At 42.2% G+C, this 13,411-nt stretch overlaps 1 protein-coding gene across 1 annotated transcript; it reads right to left on the bottom strand.

Moving 5' to 3' along the window:
* Nucleotides 1-286: 286 nt before the first annotated feature.
* LOC139387373 (C-C motif chemokine 4-like) lies at nt 287-11,154 on the bottom strand. The gene is made up of 4 exons (XM_071133510.1): nt 11,103-11,154; nt 1,341-1,375; nt 1,016-1,130; nt 287-809 (listed from the first exon to the last, which is right to left on the bottom strand). Exons 2-4 carry the CDS (start codon nt 1,360-1,362, stop codon nt 563-565), a joined length of 384 nt encoding a protein of 127 aa, XP_070989611.1. The 5' UTR covers nt 1,363-1,375; nt 11,103-11,154; the 3' UTR covers nt 287-562.
* Between the last annotated feature and the right edge of the window lie 2,257 nt (nt 11,155-13,411).

Genomic DNA, 13,411 nt, shown 5'->3' with positions numbered 1-13,411 from the left:
CCAGATGGACAACAAATCAACCCTTACAAGGAAACATTATACATTATTTAGGCATACTGGCAAATAGTCAGCAAATTTAAGTGAATTTGGAAGTGAATAGAAGTGAATTGAATTGATTAATTGATAAATATGTTAAGATACTCAGTAACACTTTATTTAGATAGTCCATCTGTAGATGCTTTATCATCAACATTTCAAATAGCTATTTACTAACCTTAACACTTATTCTAACCCTAAACTTAACCCTTACCTTAACCCTAACCCAAACCTTAACCCTTACCCTGACCTTAATTATAAACCTAACCATTACCCTAACCGTCACCTTAGCAAGCACTTGCTTATCAAAAGATTGTTTGTTGATAGTATGTCCATCTTAAACATCTACAGATGGACTACCCAAATAAATTGTGACCAGATATTCATTAAAGTGACATAAATATTGTACATTGTAAAAAAATTAATAAAAAAAAACAGTGTTATAAGCACGGCATTTTGAGAATGTTCAAATATTCAAAGTCAATCGTCTAATTTACTATGAGGTAACTGGAACATTCTATGTTCTTCATTGTCTTGTGGTGAGAGTCGTTGGCCATTGAGATGCAATTTTGGGGTTGTGAGCTGAAAATGCTGTTTTGTGAGGGTTGTATTTTGCTGGTTGTGCGGCGGTGGTCGTAGTAGTAGTAGTTGATGTGATGTGATGTTTTTTCAGTGTGTGAGGCTTGTTCTTATTGTCCAGGTACTGCATGGTTTTCTTTGCCCAGGGGTTGGAAGGGTCAGAGCAGATTCGTATGCCTTTCACTGTGACAAACCTGGGGGGGAGAATGGTCACAACAGAGACACACAATCAGGACTTTAACACTTTCTTTTTATTCGGTGCACCTGTATGTAATGCATATGAACGCATCATAGTGTCTTCTATCCCCGGTAGTGCATTTATAAAATGTTCACTGCTTGACTTGATTGAAACATTCACAGCAGCTCAAATAAACACCTATGAGAGGTTATAAGTACTTACGTCACTGCCTTGATGTTACACATGGCTGTGTCTTGTATGTAGTAGCGCTTGATCAGGTCACGACGCACCATAGTGCCTTTCATCTCTATACAGCACGGAGTTACTGCTCCACTGGCTAGAAGCGAGAGAAGAGTTTCATCATCATCATCATCATAATCCTCCATTTACATTGTAGTTAAAACGCATTATTTTCAAGGATTTTAACATAATCATCGCCATTATCATCAATTTGAATCATAAATTTACTTCATATGCTAAAACAAACAGCATCTTAAGTGAAATCTGACACGATCTAAGACAATGCATGATAAGAGAATACACGCACCATGAGAAGAAGAAGTGGACATCAGTAGAGTTGTGCTGAAGAGGAGCAAGAGAGAGAGGAGGCCCATCATTCTGTCTGAATCGCTCACTCTGAGAGTTTGCAGATGTGTGACTTTCAACAGAACTGCAGCTCTTTTTAAGCCCACCAACACCACACACTCATACACAGAGAGAGACATGCCATACACAAACACTTTCCTACACTCAGACAGCATGAAAATCTGGTTTCCTCCCACAGACCCCCCTAACTGTCTCCCCCCACTCTCACTCTCTCTCGTCACTGATGACAGGACAGATTTCCATTCCTGTAGCAATAGATTTCTAGTCATACTGAGAGACTGGTTTAATGCATGTGCAGAAGGAAAAACAGAGAGTAGTGCTGTTTTGGTAAGAAATGGCATGACAACATGCATGACTGTGTCTTAGTATTGGTGTTGGTAAGAGGGTTGAATGAAAGCCCCATGTACTATAGCATTTGAGGCTCAGCACAAGGTAAGGTGAGAACACAATTTTCAGAGGTGTCACACACCCAAATGGAAAATTGGGTTTGAGTGGGACGTTAAACAATTCACACCCCAACCCTGACAAACTGAAAAGATTAAGGGAGATTTAGTAGTGTACAGTAGTGGTGTTAGTTTCTACTGCGGCAGATGACAAAAACTGAAACTTCACTCACTGTGTGGGTGTCAGTGACTTACCACAACCGTAAAACAAGATGTCAGAAGTTGCCAATTACCTTCTCTCTTCACCAGTTTGCAGCAGTGAAAATACATGTAATCAACTCATATACACCCAAATACAGTATGCTACAATTGTAGGATCTTAATTTGAGCACTTTTGTTTCAGATAATTTTTGCTGCACGGCAGGAAATGAAAACTTGTAGTGTATTCAACGTTTTAAAACTTCTTCAGGCTAAGGTCCTTTTTTCTGAATATCCGACTGACTGACGTGCCCTAGGTAAACCGCCTGTTACACGGGCCCAGAACCTAGGATATGCATATAATTGATACCATTGGATAGAAAACACTGACGTTTGTAGAAATGTTAAAATAATGTATGAGACTATAACACAATAGATATGGTAGGAGAAAATACAAAGAAAAACCAACCCAAATAGTTTTTTTTTGAGACCCCATGCTCTTCCGATGGAACGTATAGGGTCATATCCAAATCCAGCTCCCAGATTGTAATACCTACGGCTTCCACTCGATGTCAACAGTCTTTGTTCAAAGTTTCAGGCTTGTTTCTTCCCAAACAAGGAAACATTTTGAGTTTTAGTACTATAAGTCAGAGTTGGAAATCAGTCTGTGCGTGCTCGATGAAGAAGACGCACACATGCTAATTTTGCTTTCCTATTGAACATACTTCTTTCCGTATGAAATATTACAGTGGATTCCTTTCTCTGCATGTTGAACGAGTGGATTACACAAATCAATGGCGCCAACTAAACTGACTTTTTGGAATATAAAAAAGGATTTTATCTAACAAAACGACCATACATGTTGTAGCTGGGACCCTTTGGATTGCAAATCAGAGGAAGATTTTCAAAAAGTAAGTGAATTTGAATCGCTATTTGTAATTTTATGACGCCTGTGCCGGTGGAAAAACATGTTGATATGGGACGCAGTCCACAACCAATCACATGGCATGCTTTCGCTGTAATGCCTATTGTAAATCGGACAATGCAGTTAGATGAAGAAGAGTTGAAGCTTTTAATTAAGTACCTAATAGTTTAATATCCATAAGTTTATGATTATTTATTTGAATTGCGCGCCCTCCAATTTCACCGGGAGTTGTCGACTGGCGGGGCGCCTAGCCCCAAGAAGTGTTTTAAAATCCTTTTAAAAATGTCTAACTTGTTTTACCATAACAAAACATTTACTAATTTTAATCCATATAATAATTAAACATCTCCTTTTGCTGCAGGATTATTTTCCGGCTGTAGCAAACTGGCTCAAATGAAGAAAGTATATCTGTACTGTTACAATATAAACAGTTTACCAATAGCCAATTTACTATTTCATAATGGTTTATCAAATCAAAGTGTGTTTGTCACATGTGCCGAATACAAGAGGTAGACCTTACAGTGAAATGCTTACTTACAAGCAGTTGTAAGAAAATGCACCCCAAAAGTAAGAGATAAGAATAACAAATGATTACAGAGCAGCAGTAAATAACAATAGCGGGGCTATATACTGGGGGTACCCGGTAGAGAGTCAATGTGTGTGTGCACCGGTGTCAAGGTAATACAGTGCCTTGCGAAAGTATTCGGCCCCCTTGAACTTTGCGACCTTTTGCCACATTTCAGGCTTCAAACATAAAGATATAAAACTGTATTTTTTTGTGAAGAATCAACAAGTGGGACACAATCATGAAGTGGAACGACATTTATTGGATATTTCAAACTATTTTAACAAATCAAAAACTGAAAAATTGGGCGTGCAAAATTATTAAGTTAAAGTTAAAACTTTGTAGCGCCACCTTTTGCTGCGATTACAGCTGTAAGTCGCTTGGGGTATGTCTCTATCAGTTTTGCACATCGAGAGACTGAAATATTTTCCCATTCCTCCTTGCAAAACAGCTCGAGCTCAGTGAGGTTGGATGGAGAGCATTTGTGAACAGCAGTTTTCAGTTCTTTCCACAGATTCTCAATTGGATTCAGGTCTGGACTTTGATTTGGCCATTCTAACACCTGGATATGTTTATTTTTGAACCATTCCATTGTAGATTTTGCTTTATGTTTTGGATCATTGTCTTGTTGGAAGACAAATCTCCGTCCCAGTCTCAGGTCTTTTGCAGACTCCATCAGGTTTTCTTCCAGAATGGTCCTGTATTTGGCTCCATCCATCTTCCCATCAATTTTAACCATCTTCCCTGTCCCTGCTGAAGAAAAGCAGGCCCAAACCATGATGCTGCCACCACCATGTTTGACAGTGGGGATGGTGAGTTCAGGGTGATGAGCTGTGTTGCTTTTACGCCAAACATAACGTCTTGCATTGTTGCCAAAAAGTTCAATTTTGGTTTCATCTGACCAGAGCACCTTCTTCCACATGTTTGGTGTGTCTCCCAGGTGGCTTGTGGCAAACTTTAAACAACACTTTTTATGGATATCTTTAAGAAATGGCTTTCTTCTTGCCACTCTTCCATAAAGGCCGGATATATGCAATATACGACTGATTGTTGTCCTATGGACAGAGTCTCCCAACTTAGCTGTAGATCTCTGCAGTTCATCCAGAGTGATCATGGGCCTCTTGGCTGCATCTCTGATCAGTCTTCTCCTTGTATGTGCTGAAAGTTTAGAGGGACAGCCAGGTCTTGGTAGATTTGCAGTGGTCTGATACTCCTTCCATTTCAATATTATCGCTTGCACAGTGCTCCTTGGGATGTTTAAAGCTTGGCAAATCTTTTTGTATCCAAATCAGGCTTTAAACTTCTTCACAACAGTATCTCGGACCTGCCTGGCGTGTTCCTTGTTCTTCATGATGCTCTCTGCGCTTTTAACGGACCTCTGAGACTATCACAGTGCAGGTGCATTTATACGGAGACTTGATTACACACAGGTGGATTGTATTTATCATCATTAGTCATTTAGGTCAACATTGGATCATTCAGAGATCCTCACTGAACTTCTGGAGAGAGTTTGCACACATAGATATTTAGGAAGATATTTAGAAGATATTTAGGAGCCTCTTGGACCTAGACTTGGTGCTCCGGTACCGCTTGCCATGCAGTAGCAGAGAGAACAATCTATGGCTGGTGTCTGATAATTTTTAGGGCCTTCCTCTGACACGGCCTGGTATAGAGGTCCTGGATGGCAGGAAGCTTGGCCCCGGTGATGTACTGGGCCTTACGCACTACTAGTGCCTTGCGGTCGGAGGCCGAGCAGTTGCCATAACAGGTAGTGATGCAACCAGCCAGGATGTTCTCGATGGTGCAGCTGTAAAACCTTTTGAGGATCTGAGGGGAAATAGGTTTTGTCATGCTCTCTTCATGACTGTGTTGATGTGGTTGTTGGTGATGTAGACGCCAAGGAAGTTGAAGCTCTCAACCTGCTCCACTACAGCCCCATCGATGAGAATGGTTTGCTCACTCCTCCTTTTCCTGTAGTCCACAATCATCTCCTTTGTCTTGGTCACATTGAGGGACAGGTTGTTGTCCTTGCGCCACACAGTCAGGTCTCTGACCTCCTCCCTATAGACTGTCTCATCATTGTTGGTGATAAGGCCTACCACTGTTGTGTCATCAGCAAACTTAATGATGGTGTTGTAGACGTGCCTTTGCCGTGCAGTCATGAGTGAACAGGGAGTAAAGGAGGGGACTGAGCACACACCGCTTAGGAGCCCCCGTGTTGAGGATCAGTTTGGTGGATGTGTTGTTACCTACCATTACCACCGGGGGGCGGCCCGTCAGGAAGTCCAGGATCCAGATGCAGAGGGAGGGGTTTAGTCCTAGGGTCCTTAGCTTAGTGATGAGCTTTGAGGGCACTATGGTGTTGAACGCTGAGCTGTAGTCAATGAATAGCATTCTCACATAGGTGTTCCTTTTGTCCGGGTGTGTAAGGGCAGTGTGGACTGCAATAGAGATTGAATCATCTGTGGATATGTTGGAGTGGTATGTAAATTGGAGTGGGTCTAGGGTTTCTGGGATAATGGTGTTGATGTAAGCCATGACCAGCCTTTCAAAGCATTTCATGGCTACAGATGTGAGTTTTGCGGGTCGGTAGTCATTTAGGAAGGTTACCTTAGTGTTCTTGGGCACAGGGACTATGGTGGTCTTCTTGAAACATGTTGGTATTACGAGGTTGAAAATGTCAGTGAAGACACTTGCCAGTTGGTCAGTGAATGCTCGGAGTACACGTCCTGACAATTTGTCTGGCCCTGAGGCCTTGTGAATGTTGACCTGTTTAAAAGGTCTTACTCACATCGGCTGAGGAGAGTGTGATCACAGTCGTCCAGAACAGTTGATGCTCTCATGCATGTTTCAGTGTTAATTGCCTCAAAGCGAGCATAGAAGTTATTTCGCTCGTCTGGTAGGCTTGTGTCACGTGGGCAGCTCTCGGCTGTGATTCCCTTTGTAGTCTGTAATAGTTTGCAGGCCTTGCCACTTCCCACGAGCGTTGGAGCCTCTTTAGTACCATCCGATCGTAGTCCTGTATAGATGCTTTGCCTGTTTGATGGTTCGTCAGAGGGCAAAGCGGGATTTATTATAAGCTTCCGGGATAGAGGCTCGCTCCTTGAAAGCGGCAGCTCTACCCTTTAGCTCAGTGCGAATGTTGCCTGTAATGAGTAATCTATAAGCAGACCTTAATGTTATGTTAGCAATATGTTGAGTTTGATTACGTTCCAAGCTGTTCTGCAAGGGCTTTGATAGATTCTGTCTGGCCATACAGATACTATGATGATAGGTCAACTGATGATGTTATGCACCACACTTTTAGAAAAAAAAGGTGCTATCTAGAACCTGAAATGCTTCTTCGGCTGTCCCCATAGGAGAAAACTTTGAAGAACCCTTTTAAGTTCCATGTAGAATGCTTTTGGTTCGAGGTAGAACCCTTTTGGGTGCTATGTAGAACCCTTTCCACAGAGGGTTACACATGGAACCCAAAAGGGTTCTACCTGGAACCAAAAAGGTTTCTCCTATGGGGACAGCCGAAGAGTGCAAGGTGGCCAGGAAACTTTGAAAGTAAACTGACAGTGATAACTCTGGTCATAACATATATGAAAAATAAGATTATTACTAACCAGATGAATCATTGGTTATTATTAGAGATGTGTTTTGTGTTGCTGTGGGTTCTGAGGTAGGTTTTTATCTGACAAGTGATGTAGCTACTCATCTTGTCAGCTCAGGTTATTTAGACCTCTCTGCGTGCACACACACAAACACATAAAGGATTGTGCTGCAGTGATACATTTTGTGTGTGTTTTTAAACTGATCCTAACATATTTTGTACATAATGTATCCTCCATCATTTCATATGACCAAAAAACAGTTTCTGGACATCAGAACAGTGACCAATAACATTGATTTGGATGACAACTTCTACTTCAACGAGTCGACAGCTCTGTACATTCTGCTAACTCCGTACCAGGCCTTAATCCAATGGGATTTGAAGGAGGAAGAAACAGCACAAGCGAGACGGATAAGCCGGCAACCTGACGAAACTACACTGGTGAGCAAGTAAACCACCTTTACCTTACGTTCTATTGGCGAATCACTAGACAATAAACTGGACAAGCACTGTTTGAGACTATACAATCGAAGGGACCAGAAGAACTGTAATATTCTATGTTTCTAGCTGAATAAGGACATGGACAATATAAAATGTACAGTTTTTTCCATGCATAGTCAAGATCGGTCAGCAGCCTTGGGTAAGAAGGGGTAGGGGTGTGTCTCAGCTGATGCGCAATCTCTAATGTTAAGGAAGTCTCCATTTTTTTCTCGTCTAAGTTAGAATACCTCATGATAAGATGCAGACCATACTATTAAGGAAAGAGTTTTCATCTATACTTTTCATGTTCATGCTGTCTATTTACCACCATAAACTGATGCTGGCACTAAGACTGCAATCAGTGAGCTATATAGGGCCAAAAGCAAACGCAGAAAATGCACATCCTGAAGCGACGCTTCTTGTGGCCAGTGATTTTAATGCGGTGAAACAGAAATCTGTTTTACCTCATTTTTACTACCATGTCACCTGTGCAACTAGATGCAACAAAACTCTAGATCAGCTTTACTCCACAGAAAAATACATGGCTCTCCCTCACGCTCCCTTTGGCAAATCTGACCATAACTCGATCCTCTTGATTCCTGCTGACAAGCAAAAACTCAAACAGGAAGTACCAGTGACACGCTCAATACAGAAGTGGTCAGATGAAATGGATGCTAAGCTATGGTACGATTTCGCTAGCACATTAAATAACACTGTGGGGTTTACCACATCAGTCACGTGCTTCATTAATAAGTGCATCAATAACATCGTACCAACAGTGACCGTACGCACATTTCCCAACCCGAAGCCATGGTTTACAGGGAACATCCGCACTCAGCTAAAGGTTAGAGCTGCCGCTTTCAAGGAGCGGGAAACTAATCCGGACGCTTATAAGGATTCCCGCTACAACTCCGACGAGCAATCAAAGAGGCAAAATGTCAATACAGGACTAAGATTGAATCCTACTATGCCGGCTCTAAAGCTCATTAGCTGTGGCAGGGCTTGCAAGATATCACGGATTACAAAGGGACACTCAGCTGCAAGCTGCCCAGGGACGCCAGCCCAACAGACAAGCTAAATGCCTTCTATGCATTCAGCAGGCAAAACTGAACCATGCATGAGAGCACGAGCTGTTCTGAACGACTGTGTGATCTTGCTCTCCATAGCCTTTAAAGTAAGACCTTTAAACAGGTTAACATTCACAAGGCCGCGGGACGAGACAGATTACTCATTGCATGCCATAACTAGATGGCAAGTGTCTTCACTGACATTTTTAAACTCTCCCTGACCTATTCTGTAATACCTACAGTGGGGCAAAAAAAGTATTTAGTCAGCCACCAATTGTGCAAGTTCTCCCACTTAAAAATATGAGAGAGGCCTGTAATTTTCATCATAGGTACACTTCAACTATGGCAGACAAAATGAGAAAAAAAATCCAGAAAAGTACATTGTAGGATTTTTAATGAATTTATTTGCAAATTATGGTGGAAAATACGTATTTGGTCAATAACAAAAGTTTCTCAATACTTTGTTATATACCCTTTGTTGGCAATGACAGAGGTCAAACATTTTCTGTAAGTCTTCACAAGGTTTTCACACACTGTTGCTGGTATTTTGGCCCATTTCTCCATGCAGATCTCCTCTAGAGCAGTGATGATTTTGGGGCTGTTGCTGGGCAACACGGACTTTCAACTCCCTCCAAAGATTTTTCTATGGGGTTGAGATCTGGAGACTGGCTAGGCCACTCCAGGACCTTGAAATGCTTCTTACGAAGCCACTCCTTCGTTGCCCGGGCGGTGTGTTTGGGATCATTGTCATGCTGAAAGACCCCATTCATTCTTTCCTTTACACGGATAAGTCGTCCGGGTCCCTTTGCAGAAAAACAGCCCCAAAGCATGATGTTTCCACCCCCATGCTTCACAGTAGGTATGGTGTTCTTTGGATGCAACTCAGCCTTCTTTGTCCTCCAAACACGACGAGTTGAGTTTTTACCAAAAAGTTATATTTTGGTTTCATCTGACCATATGACATTCTCCCAATCTTCTTTTGGATCATCCAAATGCTCTCTAGCAAACTTCAGACGGGCCTGGACATGTACTGGCTTAAGCAGGGGGACACGTCTGGCACTGCAGGATTTGAGTCCCTGGCGGCGTAGTGTGTTACTGATGGTAGGCTTTGTTACTTTGGTCCCAGCTCTCAGCAGGTCATTCACTAGGTCCCCCCGTGTGGTTCTGGGATTTTTGCTCACCGTTCTTGTGATAATTTTGACCCCACGGGGTGAGATCTTGCGTGGAGCCCCAGATCGAGGGAGATTATCAGTGGTCTTGTATGTCTTCCATTTCCTAATAATTGCTCCCACAGTTGATTTCTTCAAACCAAGTTGCTTACCTATTGCAGATTCAGTCTTCCCAGCCTGGTGCAGGTCTACAATTTTGTTTCTGGTGTCCTACTATGACAGCTCTTTGGTCTTGGCCATAGTGGAGTTTGGAGTGTGACTGTTTGAGGTTGTGGACAGGTGTCTTTTATACTGATAACAAGTTCAAACAGGTGCCATTAATACAGGTAACGAGTGGAGGACAGAGGAGCCTCTTAAAGAAGAAGTTACAGGTCTGTGAGAGCCAGAAATCTTGGTGGTTTGTAGGTGACCAAATTACAGGCCTCTCTCAGTGGGAGTGGGAGAACTTGCACAATCGGTGGCTGACTAAATACTTCTTTTTTTTATATCAACAAAGAGGTTACCAACTCCATATTAATGTCCATGATTTGGAATGAGATGTTCGACAAGCAGGTGTCCACATACCTTTGGTCATGTAGTGTATCTACCTCAATTATCTTGTGCCCCTGCACATCAAGTCAGTACTGGTACCTCATGTACAGTATATAGCCAAGTTATCATTACCCATTTTGTATTTATTATTGTTATTATTTGTCTATACTTTTGGGAAGGGCTAGTAAGTAAGCATTTTACACACACACACACACACAGTGTTCAACCAACACTGGTGTGGTCGTGATGTGTCTGTGGTCACATGTTCTTAGGCCAGGCCCCAGGTGTGACTCTGTAAGAACAGAAGACGCATGCGTTAGTGGAAGAGACAAGCTAGTCCTTTCCTTTACAAGAAAGGCAGTGGTGGGAGTATTGGTGATTGTTGTTGGTCAACTCAGTCATTCCATAATTTTTTGCATAAAATAAGTACCAACACATTTAAAGAAGTAGGTACAGAAAGATATGCAAACAGCATTCACACTTTTGATTGAGTATCCTATTCGCACTATAAATGCAAACAAGGCAGACCATGTAGATACATACAGTGTAGGCATGTATGCATGCATCTGTGTAGAACAGAAATAAAGGATGAGAAAAAGAGAGAGTGAAAGAGAGAGAGAAAGAGAGCGAGAGAAAGAAAGCGAGAGAAAAAGAAAGAAATAGAATGCGAGAAAGAAAGAAAAATAGAGATTAAGAAAGCGAGTGAGAGAAAGAGAGCGAAAGCACGCCAGTGAGAACTTGAGCGAAAGAGAGCAAGAGAGATCAGAGGACAGAGGTGTAGACTCACCACAAACATGTAGGCCCAGGTGAGTTCAGCGTGTAGGAGTCTGTTCTAACATTCAGTGTTTGATCAAAGAAAAACTGCATGTTGCCCACACACACACACACACACACACACAGGCTTCTGTTCCAAGGCTGGTGGTTGCGCTCTGGCTGAGAGACACCGAGAGTATAGCCTCAGGGCTAGTCTATGTTAATGTGCCTCCAGGCTACATTAGCTAAGTCAGATTTAACATATTACATGTGCAGAACATCTCAACTGCAATGGAATTATCGCTGGCCGTCTTGCATCATATAACAGTCTTTGTAACTGTATCTCCCTGTCTGTTCTAATTCTGTCTGTCTGTGGATTCCTATGGTGGCATAGACATTAGGACACTGTGTGCATAACGTCCCCTCTATCTTTCTTGTCCTTCCCCCTCTCTATTTTGTTGTTGTTATAAAATGTTTATTTCATTTACATTGAAAAGGGGTACAAAGAAAACAACTGAAACTGTGCACATGTGAACAAGCAGTATAACCCTTCCTGAAAAATGGAGGAGGAATAATGTTTTGTTTTTAATGGTTCGGATTTAATGGTTCGGATTAGGCCTCTTAGTTAGGGTGAAGGGAAATCTTAATGCTACAGAATACAATGACATTCTAGACAATTCTGTGCTTCCACCTTTGTGGCAACAGTTTGTTTCAGCATGACAATGCCCCCATGCACAATGCGAGGTCCATACAGAAATGGTTTGTTGAGCTCAGTGTGGAAGAACTTGATTGGCCTGCACAGAGCCCTGACCTCAACTCCATCCAACACCTTTGGGGTGAATTGGAATGCTGACTGTGAACCAGAACACATTGTAAATAAGAATTTGTTCTTAACTGGCTTGCCTAGTTAAATAAATAAAATACAAATAAATAAATACAAATATATACTGCTTACACAGACAAGTTATATTTATATGATTTAGCTCATTCATTATTCATAATTAATTAATTAATGTTTGGTTAATGACTGACCAATGCCTCACAAGGCTTCTTCTCGCCAAGCTGAGACCTTGAAACTGAGATATCCCTTTCCATTCTCCCCCCAAAATTCTGGGCGTACTGCCAAATTGCAGATACTTATCGTGAGGATTCCTCTCAGGCACGTTCAGTCAGTCACATGCATGAACACAGAAATTGGTTATTAGAAAAGCACAAATGATCATGTGTTTGTATGTGGCTTCTATGAAAAGGATCAGGATTGTTGTTACGCCCTGACCATAGAAAGCCCTCGGGGGTCCCGCTCCATGGCCAGAGCCTTCCTCTGTGCCCGCGCTCAGCCCGGTTCCATGTCTGGATTCGCAGTCTGAGCGGGTGCTACGTCCCGCACCCCAACCCTCCCCATCTAGTTTCTGGTTTTGCGGTCAGAGTCTGCACCTTTGGGGGGGGGGGGGGGGGTACAGTCACGCCCTGACACAGGGGTTCTCTATGGTGTAATAGGTCAGGGCATGACTAGAGGGGTTTCTAGGTATTATATTTCTATGTTGGTGTGTGTATGGTTCCCAATTGGAGGCAGCTGATAATCGTTGCCTCTAATTGGGGATCATACTTAGTGTGTCCTTTTTCCCACCTGCGATGTGGGATATTGTTTTGTTTTAGTGCCAATGTGCACCACGTATTTCACAATTGTTATATCTTTGTTGTTTTGGAAGTTTCACTATCATTAAAATGTGGAACTCTATTCACGCTGTGCCTTGGTCCAATTATTCATACGACGGTCGTTACAAGTGTATTCATTTCGCCAATTCGGTTGAAAAACATTTCTTCAACGGAAGCAAACGGAACAAAACTTACAAGTCCTTAACCAACAGCGCAGGTCAAGAAGAGTTCAGAAAATATTTAACAAATTTACTAAATTAATAATAAAAAGTAACCCAATAAAATAACAATGCTATATACAGGGGGTATCGGTACTTAGTCAATGTGCGGAGGTACAGGTTAGTCAAGGTAATTTGTACATGTATGTAGGGGTGAAGTGACTATGCATAGATAATAAACAGCGATTAGCAGCAGAGTACAAAACAAATGCAGGGGGGTGTCAATGTAAATAGTCCGGTGGCCATTTGATTAATTGTTCAGCAGTCTTATGGCTTGGGGGTAGAAGCTGTTAAGGAGCCTTTTGGTCCTATACTTGGCTCTCCGGTACCGCTTGCCATGCGATAGCAGAGAGAACAGTCTATGGCTTAGGTGACTGGAGTCTCTGACAATTTTTGGTGACTTTCCTCTGACACCAAGTCAGGTCCTGGATGGCTGGAAGCTTGGCCCCAGTGATGTACTGGGCCTTAC

This window comes from Oncorhynchus clarkii, chromosome 28 (genome assembly GCF_045791955.1).
Source record: "Oncorhynchus clarkii lewisi isolate Uvic-CL-2024 chromosome 28, UVic_Ocla_1.0, whole genome shotgun sequence".
NCBI classification, from domain to species: domain Eukaryota; kingdom Metazoa; phylum Chordata; class Actinopteri; order Salmoniformes; family Salmonidae; genus Oncorhynchus; species Oncorhynchus clarkii.
The sequence above is the reverse complement of the archived record's forward strand: the minus strand, read 5'-3'. Positions and strand labels throughout refer to the sequence as shown.

Excerpts from the sequence above, each read along its gene's own strand:
- LOC139387373 (XM_071133510.1), bottom strand. The coding sequence starts at position 1,362 with ATGTCCACTTCTTCTTCTCATG. Across the intron at positions 1,131-1,340 it reads GTCCACTTCTTCTTCTCATG|CCAGTGGAGCAGTAACTCCG; the intron begins GTGCGTGTATTC and ends TCTCGCTTCTAG. Across the intron at positions 810-1,015 it reads TGTAACATCAAGGCAGTGAC|GTTTGTCACAGTGAAAGGCA; the intron begins GTAAGTACTTAT and ends TCTCCCCCCCAG.